Source organism: Lepidochelys kempii, chromosome 17 (assembly GCF_965140285.1).
Source record: "Lepidochelys kempii isolate rLepKem1 chromosome 17, rLepKem1.hap1, whole genome shotgun sequence".
In the NCBI taxonomy this organism is placed as follows: domain Eukaryota; kingdom Metazoa; phylum Chordata; order Testudines; family Cheloniidae; genus Lepidochelys; species Lepidochelys kempii.
The window spans coordinates 16,202,928-16,225,651 of NC_136396.1; the positions used below are offsets into that span (position 1 = coordinate 16,202,928).

General features: G+C 38.7%; 1 protein-coding gene across 6 annotated transcripts in view; it reads right to left on the reverse strand.

The window, feature by feature from the left end:
- GTF2I (general transcription factor IIi) overlaps positions 1-22,724 on the reverse strand; it is a 76,519-nt gene that overhangs the window by 25,130 nt on the left and 28,665 nt on the right. For 3 of the 6 annotated variants that reach the window (XR_012155400.2, XM_078849277.1, XM_078849278.1), the window contains 7 exons: positions 22,518-22,561; positions 21,259-21,336; positions 14,302-14,361; positions 13,395-13,451; positions 10,398-10,460; positions 8,346-8,447; positions 3,304-3,369 (listed from right to left, as the gene is read on the reverse strand). Coding sequence is in view for 2 of the 6 variants with exons in the window: in XM_078849277.1 (XP_078705403.1) it covers positions 3,304-3,369; positions 8,346-8,447; positions 10,398-10,460; positions 13,395-13,451; positions 14,302-14,361; positions 21,259-21,336; positions 22,518-22,561 (470 nt within the window). In the remaining 4 variants the exon portion in view is untranslated. The remainder of the gene's footprint in view (positions 1-3,303; positions 3,370-8,345; positions 8,448-10,397; positions 10,461-13,394; positions 13,452-14,301; positions 14,362-21,258; positions 21,337-22,517; positions 22,562-22,724) is intronic. The other 3 variants (XR_012155401.2, XR_013634794.1, XR_013634795.1) reach the window with 3 other exon arrangements.

Here is a 22,724-nt window from a genome sequence, read left to right on the forward strand (position 1 = left end):
AGCAAGCTCATCTTTCCCCACTTCTCAGCAAAAATGTAGTAGCAGAGACTGCACCTGTTACTGCAAAGTTTCATCTTACTTTGGTTTCATTTTCTGGTACATTGTAGAGTATCAAATAATCAAAACAACTACAAACCAAGTAAATTTTTCGACGCATTAATTCTCAGTTTGCCAACATGGTAACAAAAATTCAGTAATTCATAATGGGCTTCCAGTCTTTGGAATGACTTAATGAAGTTCTGCTTTATTTCAACAGTTAAGGAATTGACTGAGCAAACACCACATTTCTTACAAGGCCAAGAACAAAAATGTGGTCTTAAAAACAACCAGTCTTCAAAAATAAAAAGCCAATAGCTCATTCATTAGTAGCAGAAGCAGAAACTAACCTCAGTATACCTTTACAAAAAGAACATTAATCCCAAGTATTACCAACCAAGCGGTTTGGTGTATTTTGTTGTTTGAGGTTTAGCTATGAAATTAGAAGCAAGGTTAACTAGGGAGAAAGTTTTTTAATAGACCAAAATCTGCCCTGGGGTAACCACATATACACCTCACGGACTTCAATGATGTATCTGAGGGCAGAATTTGGCCCTGAAAGTACAGACAGTAATGCAAAGAAACCATCCTTCTAAGATACCACCTGCACTACAAGACAAACCATGAGGCTTCTCAAGGAAATTTAGAGTTAACAATGACACTGCATACTTAACTGGTTTTGTAGCTATGTATTTCAAGACATGCTTCATACAGTCTATACTGAAGCATAGTATCTTAGAACAACAGTTAAGTTCATGAAAGCAGAGCACCATGTACCAGCTGCAACTCTTTCCCTAACTCCTTATATTGCCTAGATATTGCACAAGACTCAGTAGTGAGATTGCATGTTGTAGGCCTGATCCTGTTCCCTTTACAGGAAACAGGAGTTTTGTCAGAGATTCCAGTAGAATCAGGATGAGATCCAATAAGTGATCCACTAACTAGAAGTGCGGCAATCTGAGTTAAGGCCAAATCAGAGGAATCTCAGCTGCGTTAATAACTTTTGAAAGTATATGGTGGTCAAGGCACTTTCTCAAGTGACATAATTCAATGTGGAGGCAGCCAGTCAGACATAGGCTATGTTCAAAATAATCAAGTTAGCTGTACACCAAATGCTTAATCACTTTTTATATATGGGGAAGAGCCAATTGAGTATTTAAGGGCATTTAAATACACATTGTTTGAAGTCCTGTTTTGAAAGACACACATTATTATTATTTCAGGCAGCCCAATGTGCAAGTTAAACAAAAGAGGAAACTTTGAAAATACTGTTTATTAGTCCTATATTCTGCATAAGGTTATAAAAATGATAGTCTAGTTTGAACACAATTATTGCTAATATGGTTTCAACCCTAGTATATATAGGCCCAAACTGGAATGGGACACTATACATATGAAGTAACAAAGATCCATCTGGAGAAATTTTTAGGAAATGGCATATTCAGAGATGATCTCCACAGAATGAGTCACATGGCAATCCCTGAAACTTGCCACATATTATATTAATCCTTCATTAGGGAAGTTTTATTACAATACTACAGCTCTGCCAAGTAAATCAGTGGGTGAGTGGTGAGAAGCATCACAAACCCAAGGGAACAGCTTCAGAAGGAAAGAAATGTTTGTAAACTACAAATGGCATAGGGAAACAGAGATAAAGGTGCAACACCAAAATTCTGAAGGGTCAGATCACAACAAAGCATCAACCAAAACCAGCTTTAACATAATAAGGAGAATGCTATTTCAATAAATAACTAACAACAGGTAAGTTTTTACAAGTCGAAATCTTTATTTTTCTTAAATCAATAAAATGTTTAGCAGATTCTCTTATCTCCAGACAGAGCAAAGACATAATCAGCAGTACAGTCTGCAGTGAAGCGTCTTGATTTGGATCCTTACAAGGTTTGGTATTCAAATTCTACCAGAACTAGATTTTTTTCATTTTTCAAATTAATCTGTATTCACCAGCTAAGGAATTGCATTTACACTATAATACATTTGTACATTTACTTTACATCCAAATACAAAAAGATAATACCCAAGGTGTCAGTAGTAAATAATAATGACTGACATTTGTAAAGCACCTTTCACCTAGAAATCCTGAGTAATATTACAAAGAATAGGCATAGTTCTGGACATCCACAACTCATTGAACTGTAGGAGATGTGCATACATACAGGAGGACAGAATTTGATTCTGAATATGTGATCACTTTACCCTTCACTGATATGCAATGCAGCCACTTCTAGGACATAAGGTGGCAGATTTTGAAGGATGCACCATAAACTCAAGCATCTATTCAGACACATGGCTGCACGACTGTCCTTCACTAACTGAAGCTATCGGAGACTTTCAGGGAGGCTAAATGCAACCACTGAATTCAGAGTTAGGTGGTGTCACTGGGACTACAACTCCCCTCCATAGCACAACCAGGTATTATAAACCAGATTCTCAGCTGATTTATGTCTGTATAGCACCACTAAAATCAGGCCAGTTTAGTTAGCCATTATACTTGAGTTCAATGGTGCTATGCAGATTTATGCCAGCTGAGAATCTGGCCCTGGATATTTAATGACAAAGTGGTCACGACTCCAGTTTTGAATGACATCCAAAAAGATACTCCCATTTTTAACAGTAGATGGGTACCAGAAAAATATATCAATTTCAAAGAACGTAATAGCCTTTTCCCCTCTGTCAACAAATGCAGCTGGTCATCTCTCTTGTACAGACACAGAAATGACTCTGACTGCAACACATGACAATCAGCCTCACAGTCAGACACATGCACTCCCTTCGCCTTTTAGGGATCACATGATTGTTGCTTCATTTTAAAAACAATCTGTCATCCACAACAGCAAAGCAGCAAATAATTATCTTAGGAAGGGCCTCCCAAGTAACAGATCTAAATATTACTTTATGTAAGGACTTGATTTGTTGCTAGTAAGATTAACAAAAGAGTCAAGGTCACAACTTTCAAATAGGGATGCCTAAGATTAGAGTTTATTGGAGATCAGGATGCTCTGCATGATTGAAGAATAAAGTTACTTAATTAGGTGCCTAACCTTAGGCACCCAATTTTGAAAATCCTGGCCCAAGTGTTCATTAAGAGCTATTTTCTCCAGCTTTAAGTCTTGTATGATATTAAACCCTTCAGTGCTGTCAGTCCTGGCATGTTCCAGAGCCAAAAACAGGATGCATGCCAAAAAGTTGAGACTTCCGCTGTCAAAGGGCTAGAGGCAATTGTTTGGAAAGGAGTTTGTTAACACATACCATATTTTCTTTCAAATAATTCTTCAACCTGCTTTCTCAAGTCTGTAATTCGGGCATTCCATTTCTCTGTAAGGAAAAAAGAAGGACATGTTAGACTACAAATGAGAGCAAGCCTTTACAAAGAGTGTTTTGCTACTGAATTCTGGAATAAACAGTATGCCTTTAGAGCTCACACGCACACAGATTCATGTGGGGGTGTGATACACACACTATATCTCAATATATATAGGGGATCTGGTACACACTCTACATCTCAATATACATGTATATCAAAGAAATAGGATAGAATAAAATGTTTAAGATTACCTCCAAAACTTGTGCAGATGTTAAACCAAGTTTAAAAAAATTAAAGGACAAAAATGGGCTAAAATTAGTCCAAAAATGGTTTTTCTTCGACGTTTCAGTCAGCAGCTCACACCACCATCAGGGGTAAAGTCAATTTTCAGCAGCTATTGACAGTTATTTAAATCCAGAGCATGAGAAGCTTAATTAGGAAAGCTTGATAAAGCTTACACCGAGTACATGAAGCTGTTTTGGCGCAAATCTGTAAAACTACATGGGTCAGGAGGCATCATGCCATCCTCTTCATTAATCCAGTATTTGCCAAAGTCCTGATGTTGGCTGGATTTGCAAGTCATCCATACAATTCCTATTTCTGAAAGAAGATGCAGACTGCAAGACATAGACATTATCCAAATCCAGTTGTGTGTTGTATGGATAAACTGGATTTAACAGCAGTATTTTTAAACAGTTTAAGTTCTGTGATAGAAATTGCATCTTGTTTTCATATCATTTCAATACCTTTAGGACTGGCTTTTTGAAGATGGTACCAGCTGCTGGCTGGCTTTTAGATACTAAATAAGCAAGCATTTTTGTTGCCTATTTGCAGAGTAGACTTTTCTGACCTCTCCAGTTACAAGCCCAAAGTCAGACTGATAGGTTTAGCCGTTACACCTCCTTTTGCTGAAAATCATTCTCTCATGTAAGATGAGATACAGGGTTCAGCTTCAAGTCTTTACCAAAATTGGTTTTAAATATTAAATCTCCTATTGGCAAATGAATACAGCTTCAGAGTCCATTTTTAAAGGTTATAATTGACTTTTATATGCAATTTCTTGGATGTCAAAAGATAAGCGTGAAATACACAGTATAGGTAAGAATAAGGCCTTGTCCACATGGCAAATTTTTTTGGAATAACTGATTTTTTCAGGATAAATGCCCTTGCGGACACACAAAAACTTTTTTCAAATTATCTGGTATCTCATCCCGCACTAATCAATCTGGTTTGGATTTAGCAATTCACAGGGGAATCTCTGCTGGGGGCTCCCCACTCTAAGCACTAGTGGTGGGACCCACATGGACTGTTTTGGGAGGGTGGCCTTGGAAATACCCAAGAGACCATCAAAGGCACTGAAGCAACCCTGGACTTCATCCAGGAGATTCTCCCAGACAGCCAAGATCTCTCTGGCATGCCAAACCCTGAGCCAGAGACCCAGGAACAAGAGAAACCCAGGCAGAAAGCCAGCCTGAAACTGCTGTGTAGGGAAGAACTACTAGTAAGTATTAGGTACTGTAATACAATACAACTATATAAGGAGATTTCTTAAACAACTGTGTTCCAGGTGCTGGCTGGATGCTGCCATTTTGCGTGGAGTCTCTGCCTCTCCCCAACCTTCCTTTAGTGTGCTCAAAATGGCATCTTCCCTTTAAGCCCTAAAGGGTTTATTTCCCTGAAGTATCAAATTCCACAACCACTGGCCAAACGTACAACTCATTGTCCCATCCCCCTTCCTGTGTGATTCTCCCTCTGTTGCCGACCACCCTCCAAGATGGTGGTATTGCAGGGGTTAAAAGAAAAACCAGACACATTTCAAAGCACATGTTTATTGCAACGGCAGATACAGTAGGAGAAAAAGCCACAGAAAAAGTATTTTGGCTCACAGTTTAATCAGTGCCCCAAAGCTTTCAGCTATCTTTACATTTTATCACGTAAATTGCCAAAATTAGGCTAGAGACATTTCAAAATGAATAGGGATTATAAAGCATTCATGGTTAATTTTAATCAGACCTTCAGTATTAACCACCCCTTGGTTTCAAACCAATTACTGCAGAAGTCTGCTTATTTTGTAGTGCTCCTGATCTGCATGAGTTATAAAAACAGAATTTAAAGCAAAGATAGCCCTCTGTTTGGCATGCACGTTGCAAACCAATGCAGCCTTTTTGGGGCTGCCAAGATAGATGGCATTTCCCTTCCTCTCCTGGACCAGCGTAGGGTGTGGGGGCATCATCCTAGGAAACAACAGCACTGCATAGCTCCCTGGTTTGCCCACTGACTTTGAACAGTCATCCTCTACCTATTGGGAACACACATAAGGGTAACACGCTCCAGTGTAAGGTTGCCTATAGACACACACATGTAATTACTAACCTGCCCCCCACTCATTCTCCATTATCTACCAATCTCGCAGCCAGCACTGATACAGAGGTCCTATAGGAAAGGGAAGTAAAGTGGAAAATGTCCACGCACACCCCAGACTGGGAAGAGCAGAAGGCAATGGCATTCCAAAAAATGAGAAAATATCAACTTACTGTTGTCATGGAGACCACTATCTACTTGCACTTTTTCTCTGTCCTCCCTACCACATGAAATGCCACCGCCCTGAGCATCTGAAAAGTCTCTGTGTGAAGCAAAAGATGACGTGGAAGAATACGCTCAGACCTTGCCAAATACATCTCTGCTAAGATGCATTTATCACGAGAAAATCAGTTGAGAAATCTCCTCCCCCGCCCTGCAATAAAAACATCAGTTCCTAATAAAATGTTCTCTCTCTCACGCACACCCACCTACCATTCATTTGGTCACAGTATATTCATTTTCTACCCATTGCACTCTGGTTTCAAAGTAGGAGCATGTTTCCCTTGACACTGTTTCCCCAACAAGTTGTGGCACCTTAGAAGCACCGTCTCTGGCTACTCACAACATTGAGAAAAATCTCTTCACCTCCACCACCCAGCCATCAATGAGGATTTCTCCCTTGCTCTCACAGATGCTGGGCAAAACACAGCAAGCACCTATCTCACAGGGCAGATATGGCTCACAAGCATCCAGTCTTGTTAGGATATAAGATAATTCCACTTTCCCTTCCATCTTTCAAAAGCACATTCCACTGTCATACTGCAGCTACTCAGGGTATAGTTAAACAGCATCCTTCTCCTATCCATGTGTCCAGTAAAAGGCTTCGGAAGCCCAGGAAGCAGAGGATAAACTGGGTTTCCCAGAATGACAGGGGGAATCGCAACACCATTAATGTCCATAGTGGTCCTGGGAGCAAAAGTTCCTTTTTTCATTGGAGGAGTGAACAGGGCTGAGTTTCTACAGTTCCTGGCAATTTTGACCTTGCAAGACTACCCTGTATTAATATCGGTGAACCTTCCATAGTGATCAGCCAGGCCTTGCAGCACACCACGGACAAATACCCTTTTCTGATGAAGTCTGAGGGGCAAAGAATTGATACATAAGTCCCAATACAACGTGGGAACACCATTTGTGCAAATCCATCAATAACCTCCCATGCATTGCCAAGCTTTATGACAAGGCCCAAGAGCACCTTGTCAATAGCAGTGCACGCTTCCACGAGAACAGTCCAGACAGTTGATATGCCAACACCAAAGTAGTTAGCTACTGACTGGTAGAAATTAGAGACCGAGAACTTCCAAAGGACATTGGCTGTACACTTCTCAATATGAAGGGGAACCCCCCCTGTTGGTGTTCCACCACTGCAACTCCAGGGGGAGGCTTTGCACAGATGTCTAGAAAAGTAGCTTTTGTCATTCCAAAGTTCTGCTGCCAGTGCTGGTCATGCCAGTTCTGCATCATTATCATGTCCTGCCTGTATGCGCTAGTTTGCTGAGTGCAGAAGTGGTGCTCCATTGAGTGGAGCTGCTCCGGGAAAGTGTCCTGCAGAAGTAACAGCTTTATTTCAAACTCCTCCTCTACCCATGTGGCTGTGGCTGTCTCGCAACCCATCCAAAGCCATGAACACGAACAGAGAGGTGCAGCAGCTCCTTCACATTCATGACAGGATCGTGGTGCTTGGCATGTTTTCTCCACGCTGTCTGATAGTTTGAAAATGGTACTTGCCTCACAAGACACAGATGAGCCATGGAAATTATTTAGTCTGAGCCCAAACTCTAGTATGTTCTGGTAGGCATCCCACAATGTGCTATGAGAAAAATCCCAGAGTGCATACAGCCTAATGGCAGAACCCTAGACTGAACACTAGAACTCACTGGGGTATCTGCCCAGAATACCGTCTGGCTAATTCAAAAAAATCACAGTGCTCTGTGGACACAACGATCCAAAATGGAAGTAGCTTAAGCCAGAATAAACAAAGCATGTGGATGCACTCTTTCACTACAGTTACTCTGTATGTGTTATAACAGAAAAAACAATGTTAAAAAAAACCAAAAAAACACTTTCCCATGGAGACAAGGCCTAAGCCAGGCTATTCACCATGAAGGAGTCTCCCTTCTTTTCCCAAGCATGGCTCCCCTTGGCACACCTTTGTTGTGTAACTTGAAGTGTGGAGAGAAACTAACTAGGACTGGCTCCTGAACTAGGACTCCAATTATCCATTAAGCTAAAGTGAAAGTGACCGGCCTCACTCTTTTCTCAGATTTTCTCTCAAGAGGTCAGACGAGAAAATGGCTAAACTGATTTCTACTTTGTTTTATCCTATTTCTAATGTTTATATTGTTACGGTTTCCTCCTCTCTACCACAATGGCTTCCAAATGGTTTATAAAAGCTACAACTTTGGTTAGTCCAAATTCTGGTTAGAGGATCAATTTACAGGTGAACAAAAACAGGTGGTTTACAACTGCTTGCACTGTAGCAATATATCTACAAAGAAATATAGGCTGTTAACTGAATGCCTCTATTTATCTCTTCAAAAGTCCCACAACCTGATGTTATCTAGAGTCATCAAGAAGGAAAGTTTTTCAGGAAGCAAATGACAAAGAGAAACTTGAATTTGTATCTTACCAAAATTGAATTCTCTCACTTTTCTTCTCCCAGCATTGGCAGCCTCATTTGCTGACTCAGTGTTCTTCGGTCTCTTGTTGGGTGGTAAGTAGTCCTCATCATCTTAAAAATAAACATGAGACACATCACTGATGGTTTTATCCAGACACGTACTTTACAGCGTTGACACGGTTTTGGAGTCTCAGAATTCTAATGCAAGTATCAATCAGTGCCTTATTAAGGGCCCAAATCTGCAACCTTAGTCATGTGAGTAATCCCAGATTTAAAGAGAGTATCTGCCTGTGTTAAAACTACTTAGGAAAGTAAGAGTGCCAGGATGTAGCAAAGTTTAGTATAAGCAACATTTATTTCACATTTTGCTGGGAAAGATGTTAAACACAACAAGAACTAAGTGGCGTTCTGCTTAGTCACAAAAAGTCATCATGGGACAGCAAAAATAAACATTTACTAAATGTTTATCTGATTAACTAGAAAATCTATTCACTAAAGCTATGCCTACCCTGCATAGATTATACTGGCATAGCCCCATAATGTAGCTGCAGCTTACACTGCCCAAAGAAGCTTTTTCTGTCAGTGTAGGAACACCATCTCCCCAAATGACGTTAGCTATGTTAATGGAAAGACTTTTCTGTCGACATAGCTGCATCTACACTAGGAGTTTGTCAGCAGAGTTATGTTAGTCAAGGATGTGTTTTTTCACACCCTGGCCAATGGAGCCATGCCAATATAACTTTTCAGTGAAGATCAGGCCTAAGTCTTGAAATGCATTATCTAAACGTAGGGCCCACACAGGACTAAAGCATGAAAGTAAGCTCTACAGCCTCTTATGGTACATTTGTCCCTGCAGAGCTGAAGAGCTCCACAGAAATAGCGCTTCAAACCAGTACAACCCTGTGAGACATGAATAAGTTTCATTTAACAAGAGCTCAAAATATCAGGGGTTGTTCTGAAGTTTTTAATTCCAGTAGTTTCATAGGTATAGTTGCAGCAAGCAGGAAATAAGACCCTTTGACTCTCTCACTTCTGTGCTAGAAGGCTCCCTTCTCCAGAGCCTAGTTATGCTCCTGAGGCCAAATTCACCTAACGGACAGAAAATGCAGTTAAGGAAAGCAATTGATGGTCTTTCTGCTCTGATGAAAGAGGTTTAGCACACCAATAAACAAATCCAAAACTATGCCAGAACTTGACTTTTTTTCTTCGTGTTGTTATAAAAAAAATCCTTTCACCTTTGTAATATTTACAATCCTAGATAAGAGAACTCGATAATTAGAAAAAGAAAACTGAAGCCTGTCTCATGCTTGAGACAGCATTTTCCCCAGGATGTCGTGAGCGTATTCCATTTGGAAAGCACAGTGTATATTTTAATTTGTAGCCACTCGTTGTCTCTCTTTGGCTGTATGATAGAAGCCAACTTTTCAGTGTGTTTTTACTTGTATGGCAGAGGACTTCCAACCAGTCTTCTAGTACAAAAAAACCCCAACATTTAATTGCTTTAGTGTCACTACAGTACTTTCACTGCAGCTACATCACTGTACACACTTATTACAAATCAGAGGCCAAAACAGCTGTTATCTTCCCAATAGATTTTTAATCAGCATCAGACAATTAGTTTAAAGCTTCAGTTACAGTACTTGTACATGCAACTCACGAGTCCTTTCCACAAGCTTGTCTCAACTAGGAATTTGTACGTGTCTAAAATGTGTTAATAAAATGCCTTCTTTTTTTAAGAATGAATATGTTCTTCAGAGTCTTATATTTTACCTTACAATTAGAGTAATGAATATTTTGTACTATTAATGCTAGAAAAAAACAACAAGATTTAATCACTATGTTTTTGGTATGTTGTGTTTTTACTGAACTTCTTGGAGTAAGTGTGCTTAAGTGGTAGTTCTCATTTCAGACTCTAGTCAATGCTGACTGGTGATCAAATTTATTCTACTCTAGGCAGTGGGTGAAAGAAAACATCATGCATACTCAGCCAGACAATTGTGAAAGGCTTTTGTTACCAAGAGAACCCAAAAAGATTGGAACGCAGGAGTTGCAAAAACTAACCTTCAATGGTGACCTCAACTTCAGGGTCCTCACTTGTCTCAGAAGGGGCATGCTGAGAAGAATCTGAGAACAAAAACAGATCACAAAAGAACTTCAGAATGGCATATGCACTATAAAGTACTTTTACCCAAGCGTTCAGCAATTTAGCATTCACACTGCCACCTGTCACAGAAGCCTAATGGCATATTAATATGTTTGTTGCACACTGTGAATTAAAAAAACCCCAAGAACAGAGACACTTTACAACAAGCCTTTAAGCATTTCTAGACAAAGGTAAGGAGGTAAGCATTATATTTGCTAAATTTCATATGCAGCAGTGTAGGAAATTTCTTATTCTTGGCTTAATAGGATTCATATAATCATAAATAATTCCTCATTGTCTTGAAGGATTACTTAAAAATGTAAACAAAGGCTTTGTGCCCTAATAGATTATATATTTTCTGTCGTCATTCATGGCAGACTTCCTCTGGTTGTGCTAAAATAATTTTCATTACAGATTACAATGTTAACAGTGCAAAATGATGGAGATGGGGGTCAAACTGACTTCAGTGGGGCAACATGCATCAGTATAGTGAACAGGATTTGCCTTAACAGTATAGAGTGGGGAAAAACATATACACTGGATAAAATTTTTTTTAAAAAGGAAGCTGATTCTTGTTTGAAACTGTTAAGATTTATGCAAATTCTCTAGTTAAAAGGCACTGTGTTTGTACACCTGGATGAACACTGTCTTTGAGATCTCTAAGCTAGAAGCATAGTAAATTGTTTTGTTCGATGGTCAGTAGGGAGCACTCTCCCTTCATCATTGCTTTTCACTTTATATCATAGTCATCAGCAACAGCTACTGTAACACATTAAATAAAGCACATTTCACCTATGTCAAATCTATCACCTGGTTCAGAAAAACTGTATTACTCGTGAATTAAACGGAACGAGTGTAACACAGGTAACTGGTAAACTCAAAGCACAAAGAGGATTATGATGTCCTGGTCCTTTAGCCACAGAAGATCAGACAAGCAGTCCATCTAGTCCAGTATCCAGTGTCTGACATCCTTTAGAGGAACATGCACGAAGTCACATAGTGGACAGTTACGAAATAGTATGCCCAGAAGAGTACCGTAATTTCTTCTTAAACCATATCAGTGGTTGGCTTATTCCCTGAAGCAAGTCTTATCTAACTTGTAGATATTACCAGTATAAAAGAGAGAACTCTTTTTGACCTCTAAGCACCTCTTGACCTCAATGATAACTTTGCGGCAATAAGTTCCAGGTGTTCCATTGTGTGCGTATATAATTTTTTTTTTTAAATCATCTTTTCTATTTTAAATAGGTTACCATTCAGTTTCACTCACTGCCTCCCTCTACTTGTTTTCAAGGGTAAATTTACCTCTCATATACCAGGCATTTTTTAATATAGCATTAATTTTTTTGTCTCTTCAATATACTAATTAGTCCCAACCTTTTCAATCTCTCTTCATACAAACACCTCTCTAGCTCTGTAATGATTTTCGGCACCCCTCTAGATGTCTTCAGTATATGCTGTATCATCTTTTCCAAAACAGTAGGACAACTCAATACAATATTTTAGATGAAGGCATACTATCTTTTATATAACACTAGAATATTTTCACTACTATTTTGTCTACCATTCTTTATATGTCCTAACATGTTTATTTTACCCACGCTGCACATTTAAAGCAGGATAATGATGCGGCAAGTTCTTTCGGAGTGGTTTCAATCAATTTAGAGCTCAGTAATACATAGTTTAAATTATTCCCTCTGATGTGCAATTGCTATTGTGTTGTCCATTCACTAAACCTTGTCTGCCCTTAGTTTCCTTAATAGCTTCTCATAAGGAACTTTGTCAAAGGCTTTTCGAAAATCCAATCATCAACTGATTCTTCTCCCTTAGGCACTAATTTGTGGGCACATAAATAATTTTAATAGATTACAGACGCAGGATTTTCCTTCAGATAAACCATCCTAGCTTGTCCATATCATATGTCAATCTAGCCATTTCTTTTACTCCTTTTAAAATCACAAAAAAAATGTCCTACCAGTAAAGTAAGGCTTAACTTAATTGCTTGTAATTTTCTGAATTGCCCCAGCATTTTTTTTTAAACATACTAACTTAACTTGAAGCATGGATAGGTTTTGAGTTCTTAGCAAAAAAGGGTGCAACTTTCAATTCAATAGTTCTCATTTAACAAAAGAGAAAACAGATTTAAGAACGACATGGAAATAGAGCTCAGGTTTAAACTAGTAGAGGCCTAAATCAGGCACTCTTAGTGGAGGGTCTGTGGTTGTGGAGTTCAGTACTGCCAAAGATAAGGCTGAGCCTCCGTCTTATCCCTTTCAGGTTGCCCTGTAACACTCATTTCTTTCTTCTAGTTCTCTCTTAACAATTAAGTGTCAAAGTGGTCATGACACTTGCTTGGGGAAGCAATGCACCCAGATTATTTCCTCCTAGGCACATGGTTTTATTAATGCAGATCGGAAGAGCAGAGAATTTTATTCTTTTTTGAGGGACCTAATGCACTTCTAAATTTACGCAATGCCATCTACACACTATGTGATAGGCACCTTTGAAAGTCAAATAGTAAGGATTGTAACAGTGAGTACTGTTGCCATCATAACTTGCCCACAAAACCCATGAGTTTATGATTTGGGATGGAATAAAACTGGTTGGAGGATCATATTTCTGATTTCATGTAATAGCTTTTAGATATTATGGTGATGGGCACCTGACAAATGCAATTAATAATTTAAAAGAATGATCACTCCCATCACAATAAGTCATTCACGGTCGGGGGGGGGCTGGAGGGGGTAGAAGAAACAACAAAACCAGCCATCCATTCACAAGGAGAATGGTTGAGGAGATAATCTACAGTTTCAATGTACTGAAGTTTCATTGTTTTCAAATATTTATTTAAAAAATGAAATTCTCTTTTCAATGCTGTTAATTCATGTTTATGAAAAAAGTTTCATATCTCTAACCTTCTACCGGTATTTCCACATCTGTTCCTTCACTGCAATCGGAACCCTGGTGGCTTCCTTAGATAAATATAAAGTAAAATATACCATAATAAAAATACAGAGTAACCTGTGCTAACATTAAATATTCAAAATAAGTATTTTAATAAGGCAAGTTCAAAACTATAAATATCTAAAATCCACATGAACTGAAAAAATGCATCTCAATTTCTGAATCTGAAAAATTCATTAAAGCAAAAGCAGTCTGACCTTTATACAGAAGTGTCTTTCTTGAGGTGCAAATTAGCTTTTTCTAATGTTTGTAAATGGGCATAATACACACACACACCCCAACTGCTGATTTTGTGGGGGTGGGGGAATTTAGGCAACACAATTTCACCAGATTTTCAAATTCTGCGAAAAACATCTTCCCTAACCAACCACAAACACTTTTCCCATTAAACTGCTTCCCCCCCATGCTTTCTTCCCCACTCCAACGTCCTAACCCATAATACTTTTAAAAAGAATCAAGTTTGAAATGTGGCATGCAAAGAGGGTTATTAAAATGTTTATTAATAGCATAATTTTACACACCAAACTGCAATGGAAACAAGGCTTAAATTTTCAAGAATTGCTAGTAATTTTTGATGCCTCAGAATTGGTCTTAAAAGGGCCCGATGTTAAGAGAGTAGATTAAGAAGGCAGAGCACCTCTGAAAAAGACAGGGTCCCCTTTTATTGTATTTTAAATTCGGCACCCAAAAATTCTAGCACACAAAAACACTTGTCCCTTTTGAAAATTTAGATATGAGATCTTACTTGTCTCATACCAAACACAGAACTCCAGCATCTTGAGAATCAGCACTCAGACATCCAAATACCAACACTGCTGCAAGAAAATGTTGCTGAGCGATACAGAATTGAAAAAATACCTGTGTACTTCTTTGCAAGAGCAATTTTTTCATCAATTTCTGAAGTTTCTGAAGGGCCTGCTTTGGAGACACAAATGTAAGTCTTTAAAAATCTATTTCACAGTAAAATTCACTTTTTCAGCCACTAAATTCATGTGTTAAACCAGCTCCTTTTATTAAGTATACCAATGAAGTACATTTGGTTTCCATAGTTTAAAAAACTATCACAACAACATTATGATTGGGAAACAGTCAATTCAATGAGTGTATGAAAGACTATACTCAGAAGAGAAAAATCTCTTGGAATTATATTAAAACAATTACGATTACTAACTGGTATCTTTTAGTGGTTTGGGATAGTTTCACTTAACGTGACTGGGCAAACTATATTTTCAAAAAGGTTCAAAATTACCACGACGAAGTGAGGGATTGGTGGGTGTGTGATTTTTACACTCTTTATCATCTCTTAGCATCAAGACACTTTCTGATTACACAAGTATGTAGCTCTTGCCTGGAAATAGGCGAGGACTTCACCAATTTACATGGGTAATGAAAAGACACAATACAGCTGCTACCACTTCACATGCATAAGAACCGCTGGCTACAACAGATTTGGCTAGAGGCAGTGAAACTACTCAAGCATTAATAAGAATTCATTTGGAGATTAAGTAATGACCAAGTAAAACAGAAAAAAGGCAGTGTCCAGTCCCAGGTTTCTTAAATCTATGTGACATAATTGCTATCAGTGACTCATTTGTCAATTACTACTATTCTGGTATTACATGCAAACTGATGGGGTCCCATCCCAGCTCCAAATAAGAGCTACATACGCATTACAGAGTAAAAGTCATTCCCCTTCCAGAGTCTGGTTTATTACCAAAACGATAATTTCAAAATAACTCTATATGAACTCAAACTCAATCCTCTTTCTAGGATTCCTTTCCTCAAGACCTGTCTTGTCACAGGCCCTGGATCCCTGTGCCAGAGGGATACTCCCACTTCATTTATATTATATTCATGGTGAAATCTTATGAGCCATTCCTGGCCTAAAGATGCAGCAACAACTGACCTGTAGATCCCTCCTGGATTCCCACACCTGCTAATAAGGTGGGACATTTAGGGCATACCTACACTTACAAGGGATTGACGGTGTGCCAATCGATCCACCAGGGGTCGAATTAGCAGATCTAGTAAAGACCCGCTAAATCGACCGCAGATCGATTTCCCTTCAACTCCAGAACTCCACCGGAATGAGAAGCATAAGGTAAGTCGATGGGAGAGTTTCTCCCCATTGACCCAGTGAGGTGTAGACACTGCCAAAAGTCGACCTAAGCTACGTAGACTATTTTGGAGTTGCATGACTTAGATCAACTAAGCCCCATAGGGTAGATCTGCCCTAAGAGAGAAGAGAAGTCACAAAAGTAACAGGGCACAACATGGGTGAAGTAATATCTTTTATTGGATCAACTTCTGTTGGTGAGAGAGACAAGCTTTCAAGCCACACAAAGCTCTTCTTCAGGTCTGGGAAAGGTATTTTGAGTGTCTCAGTTAAATGCAAGGTGGAACAGATTGTTTAGCATAAGTAGTTAGCACATATTATAAAAAGAAAAGGAGGACTTGTGGCACCTTAGAGACTAACAAATGTATTTCAGCATAAGCTTTCGTGAGCTACAGCTCACTTCATCGGATACATTCAGAGGAAAATACAGTGGGGAGATTTATATACACAGAGAACATGAAACAATGGGTGTTACCATACACACAAATGAGAGGTTTCAGAGTAGCAGCCATGTTAGTCTGTATTCGCAAAAAGAAAAGGAGTACTTGAGTACTTGTGGCACCTTAGAGAAATCTGTTAGTCTCTAAGGTGCCACAAGTACTCCTTTTCTTTTTACTGTAATGAGAGTGATCAGGTAAGGTGAGATATTACCAGCAGGAGAGCGGGGGGTGGGGGGAGGAGGAGGAACAACCTTTTGTAGTGATAATCAAGGTGGGCCATTTCTAGCAGTGGACAAGAACGTCTGAGGAACAGCGGAGGGTGGGCGGAATAAATATGGGGAAATAGTTTTACTTTGTGTAATGACACATCCACTCCCAGTCTTTATTCAAGCCTAAGTTAATTGTATCCAGTTTGCAAATTAATTCCAATTCAGCAGTCTCTCACTGGAGTCTGTTTTTGAAGTTCTTTTGTTGAAAAATTGCCACTTTTAGGTCTGTAATCGAGTGACCAAAGAGATTGAAGTGTTCTCCGACTGGTTTTTGAATGTTATAATTCTTGAAGTCTGATTTGTGTCCATTTATTCTTTTACATAGAGACTGTCCAGTTTGGCCAATGTACATGGCAGAGGGGCATTGCGGGCACATGATGGCATATATCACATTGGTAGATGTGCAGGTGAACGAGCCTCTGATAGTGTGGCTGATGTGATTAGTCCCTATGATGGTGTCCCCTGAATAGATATGTGGACACAGTTGGCAACGGGCTTTGTTACAAGGATAAGTTCCTGGGTTAGTGGTTCTGTTGTGTGGTTGCTGGTGAGTATTTGCTTCAGGTTGCGGGGCTGTCTGTAAGCAAGGACTGGCCTGTCTCCCAAGATCTGTGAGAGTGATGGATCATCCTTCAGGATAGGTTGTAGATCCTTGATGATGCGTTGGAGAGGTTTTAGTTGGGGGCTGAAGGTGATGGCTAGTGGCGTTCTGTTATTTTCTTTGTTGGGCCTATCCTGTAGTAGGTGACTTCTGGGTACTCTTCTGGCTCTGTCAACCTGTTTCTTCACTTCAGCAGGTGGGTAACTGTAGTTGTAAGAATGCTTGGGAGAGATCTTGTAGGTGTTTGTCTTTGTCTGAGGGGTTGGAGCAAATGCGGTTGTATTGTAGAGCTTGGCTGTAGACAATGGATCGTGTGGTGTGGTCTGGGTGAAAGCTGGCAAAGCCTCCAACCCCTTTTCACCCCCCTGAGCACTGCAAGTTTCAGGCACTGTAAGTGGCAGTGTAGACAAGCTCATAGAGGAATCATTTTGTGAAAAGCTTCAATACAGAAATAACCCCCCCTCCGACCCACACTGGAACCCATACAGGGTATTAAACAACTACAATTCATACTCAAGGGGACCCCATCGTGAAAGAAATCTTTCCTGAACCCCCTCTTCTGGGCTTTAAACAACTTCTGAACCTCTCCAAGCTTATCAGAAGCAAGCTCCCCAGACCCAGGACACACCAACTCCAAGTGGCATCAGACCCTGCCAGAACAACAGATGCAAAACCTGTAGACACAGCTCCACTGATAGAATGATCAAACCCCACCCCCCACCCCCACACCTTTCAAGATCCAGAAGTACTACAATGCCTATCACAAGATGTGGTGTACTTCATCCAGTGCACTAAATACCCCTATAGCATTTAGTAGCAACTATGTGGGTGAAACTAGACAATCACTACACTCTCGAATGAACTCACACAGGACAATGATAAAAGACAAAAACACCACAACACTTGTGGGTGAACAGTTTTCACAAAAAGAAAAGGACGACATGTGGCACCTTAGAAACTAACAAATTTATTTAAGCATAAGCTGTAGCTCACAAAAGCTTATGCTCAAATAAATTTGTTAGTCTTTAAGGTGCCACAAGTCCTCCTTTTCTTTCTGTGGATACAGACTAACACGGCTGCTACTCTGAAACTTTTCACATTGATCACTCTATATCTGACTTATCAGATCTCATCCTCAAAGGAAACCTGCACAACATTTTCAAAAACAAGCCTGGGAGCTTAAATTCATCTCTGCTAGACACTAGAAATCATGGACTGAATAGACACACTGGATTACTGACTTAGTACAACAATCTATAACCCAACTACTCAACTCTATGCCCTCCCCCACTGCTTCCTCCCGCCCCCCCTTCTGCCTTCCTTTCCTCCCTATGATTGAAGGGGTGTTAACAGGCCACTTCATCTAAAATGGTCCCTTGACATGCATATTAACTACTTATGCTAACCCATCGGTTCCACTTGTATTTAGCTGACATTTCCCAGACTTGAAGAAGAGCTCTGTGAAAGCTCGAAAGCTTGACTCTCACCAATAGAAGATAGTCCAATAAAAAAATATCAGAGACACAAGGTGGGTAAGGTAATATCCTGGGATCAACATGGCTAAAACAACACTGTATACAACAGTGGAAGAACTTTTGATGAGTCACTTATGCTTTGAAATGGCCTGTATCCATTTATCTGCATTGTGCCAGTTAATTATATCTGATGGCCATTTAATTTCTATATTAAGTGTTTTGTCACAGTGTGGTTTGTTATTTTCCTTTCTGTATGAATTCCTGCTTTTTCTATAATAGTTTTTAAGATGGATTCTATTAAATGCATTCCCAATGACTAGGTCTTGTACCACTGAAGGTCAAGTTGTTGCAAACTGGATTTACAATTTTTAGCAAGATAAAATAAGACACTTCCTTCTCGCATTCTGGATGATCTCCACTGGAGAAAAAATATCTGTAGTTAGAACTGGACATCTTTCTGTATTTTTACGGTGAGTGTAACCTTTTGAATTTATCAGTCTAAAGTCAAGAGGGTCATTCTTCTTCTAGCTTCAGTTGGATGTCTCCCCATTTTAGTTGCCTCATTTCATCATTCCCTCGAATTCCGAAACACATTATATTATTCAGCCACTTTGTGTTTTGAAGGGAATTGGCACTGTGTGGTCCAAGCTGATTTGTCAAGTATAACTGGTTTACAAGCTCATTTGTCACTTTGTCAGATGCATTTTGTTTGCAGCCTTTTCCCTTTGTTTTCAGTTCTCTTTGTTTTAATTTCAAGGCATCTCTGGTATCTTCGAAGACTGCATTAGTTAGGCTGGTGGGATAATTGGCTTCTTTGAAGTAACCTTCAGTACTTTGGAATACTGATTGCAGAGTGAGGAATTCATAGTCAGTTATTTTTATGTAAAAACAAACTTTTCCATCACTTACTTTTCACCAGACAAACAATATTGCTGAAGATATACACAAACCTTTAGGGTGCAAGGCTTTTTTGCTCTGTTTGGGCAGTTGCTTTAGTTCTTTTGCTTAGTTCCTAGCAGAGAGTTACTGAATATATGGTTTTTCCCTAACTCATGCAAACATACTGCATCACTATGTGTTGCTATGTATGCAAGGAGACTGGGGTAGTTGTGAAGTCTGTTTCAATACTGATTGTTAAAAATATAATCAGATTACATTTTATACTAAGGTCTAAATTTCCCTCCCGAGATGCATGCATACATCTCCCAAGGAAGCCAATGAGAGTTGTACATCATACAGAGGGCACAATTTGGTTCTAAAAAATAACGACTGATTACTTTTGTCAAAATCTGGATCTGATTCTTGTTTGTTTTATAGCAGCACCTAGAGTCCTTGGCTCCATTGTGCTGGGCACTGTATAAACATATCAAAGACAGTCCCTACTCCATAGATTTTACATCTAAATTCTGAGCATGAGCAGTAATATCATGGTTCCCAGGCTGAGACTAATATGCAAGATTTAAGCCCCATAGGCACAAGCTGGACAAAGCTGTAAACAGCTAAAAAAGATCCTTAGATTTATATGTAGGTCGAAATATCCTGAATAATTTTTTTCCTCCCATCAAAAAGTAGCCTCCTTTTCCAAAATTTGAAAAGATCCTTAGATTTATACGTAGGTCGAAATATCCTGAATAATTTTTTTCCTCCCATCAAAAAGTAGCCTCCTTTTCCAAAATTTGAAAAGTTTTAGCAAAAACTTTGATATATTTGAAGTTTTCTCTTTTTCAGAAATCTAACAGAAACCTTAACACAAATATTCTTGCATGACTTTGTTCTGCAAAATGTTTAGTCTTGGAATAAGCAGGTTTTTTTTAATCAGTAAAATGTCAATAAACATTGATTTCACTGATTTCACACCCAAAGCAATGAAAAAATATTTCCATCAATGATACTCAAAGTTTACAGACAGGCAAAGAAAGAAAAATACTGCTTGAGAACTTGAGTTTGATTTAAGGTTATTTACCTATATATTTTGACATATGATATTGACAATTTGTGTTTTATTGGTTATGAAGCTTTAACTTTTTGAATCTCAATATCTACCATCATTAAGTAATTACTGTCTGAGCCCCCATAATCTCCCACAACTGAAAATTTTAATCTTTCACACTAACTTTTACCAGAAATGGGAAAAAAAAGAAATATTACCTCACCCACCTTGTCTCTCTAATATCCTGTGATGGACACAGCTATAACACTGCATACATCAATATTATAGGTTAAAATTATAAAAAATAAAAATTGAATTCTACCATGCCTAAAAATGATTTTTGTTTGTTGGGGTTTTTTTAATTTGTTTTTGTTCTTGCCAATCCTGATCGGTCAGCTGCTTCACATGATGGATTTTTTTCACAAATCAGAAAAATGTAAAAAATATTTGAAAATTCAGAAAACAAAATCAAAATTGGATCACTACAAACAGCAATCAATGAAAAATGCTGTCAGATTTACTGACATTTTTGCAATTAAAAAAATTTAACCAGTTTTAGGCAATTCAATTTTTATGGTAGATGAAGCTTTAAGCCAGACAGCCTTTAGCACACTGCGTAGTAAAAAGGTGACAAAAAGTTGTCACTGAGGTTACATTTGCAAGCCTGTCACCAAAGCAAAACATATTCTAGCGTTCTTCCACAATTCTACCAGCTCAATGTAGTTATTTAATACTAGCTTACTTTCAGTGATCTATAATGTCATTTACCTGCCGGGGGGAGGGGGGATTCTGTTGCAGTAGCTGTATGCCTATTTCCTTCATTGAGAGTTACTTAAATGGCTACAAGCATGGAGGTTTTGTATTAGAACAAATAAGTCTAGTTTAGCTACGCAACTACAATGTGTCTAAAGACAGGAAAAAACAGCAGTTGTCACACTTAGATACACCATCTTATGAGACAAAATATATGCAAGCTAATATTACCTGGAATATTATACTGATAGTAGTCAGGATCCTCTGATTCCTCTTTTACTGTTACTGTTGCCATCTCTAGTGAAATTCCTGCAGAAGCAATGGAAAAGTCACCCAGTCACATATGCAGACACATGATAAAGGGATTCAAAACCAAAATTCTGGCTTGTCTTTATCACACAAAGAGGAGCAACCGGTTTGAAGTAATGTAATAAGTTACTATTTTTTAAAAATGGCATAGTGGGGTTCCAGGTTTCTTTCATCTCAATAACTTCCCTATCAAATAGGCTCAATTTACCCTATTTCTTTTTTCTAACCTGCTAGCCCTGCAAACTCAACCTTGGATCCAAAAAGTCAAGCTGGGCTCTTCCCTTCTTGTACACAATCACAAAAGTTTTGCATCCCCCTCCTACGCACATGGCACTTCTAAACTAATTTTTGCTCACTTATGTTTATACAAACTGAATTCATTTGAAATCTAGAGATTTCTGGAACTGAATCATTTTGCTGTGTGCAGCAGCACTGTAGGGCCTTGAACTGGTCTACATTCTGCTAAGCAATGCTCTCAGCAGGTCATCAAATTGGTTCCGAAATGTTTTCAAAACATTTTGACTAGAGGAAGATTACCACCCCAAGAGAATAGCATTAATAATGCTGCAAATGTTCTAGCAACATTTGCAGCAAAGATTTGACAACTCTTCTTCATTTCAGTCTCTCTGACTGATTACTTTATAAAAACAAGAATGCAAACTAACTCTTTGTCTGTATTAAGTGAGCTAAAAATCATCTATCTATCTATACAGCACCTGTGAATTTACACTATCTAGGATAAACATGAAGGGATATTAAGCCCATATGTTAGGACTGAATATTATAGCTGACAGGGCTAGTTAATTCTTCCCTCCACCCAAACGATGTAGAAAACTAAAGAAAAATGGGAGGAATAGATCACAACTTCTTCCCCATCTACCTACAATCTTATGACATTGTCATTAGTACAATTTTATTAGACAACCTATAAAATTTTATAAAACATCATTTCTCAGTCCTCAAAATGGATACTTTTGACCGACTAAATCCTATAGTACTTAACCATTAGGCTATAGTTTGGTTAGATGAAGGAAGGGGTTTGTTAATATATTTATTGCAGTCAATTGCTGCTGTTCTCATGCTTTTCTGTTTGCACTCTCTACCGCTATCTAAATGCAACCACTTGAAATTAAGGCTGCTTGCTCAGAATGTTTTGCAAAGAAGTGCAAACAGTTACATACCAGAATCCTCATTTGGTTCTGTTTTTACTTGGACAGGAGGGCCACTAAAGGAAAAAAAAAAAATTAAAAAAGAAGAAACAACAACATGCTTATGGAAGTTTCTGAAGTGCTTGTATTATCTAATAACTTGGAAGTGATATAAAGTAGTTAAGAGAAAAAATTCATAGTGCCACGTAATAGCTATTCTGGAGTATTTTATGTGGCTTT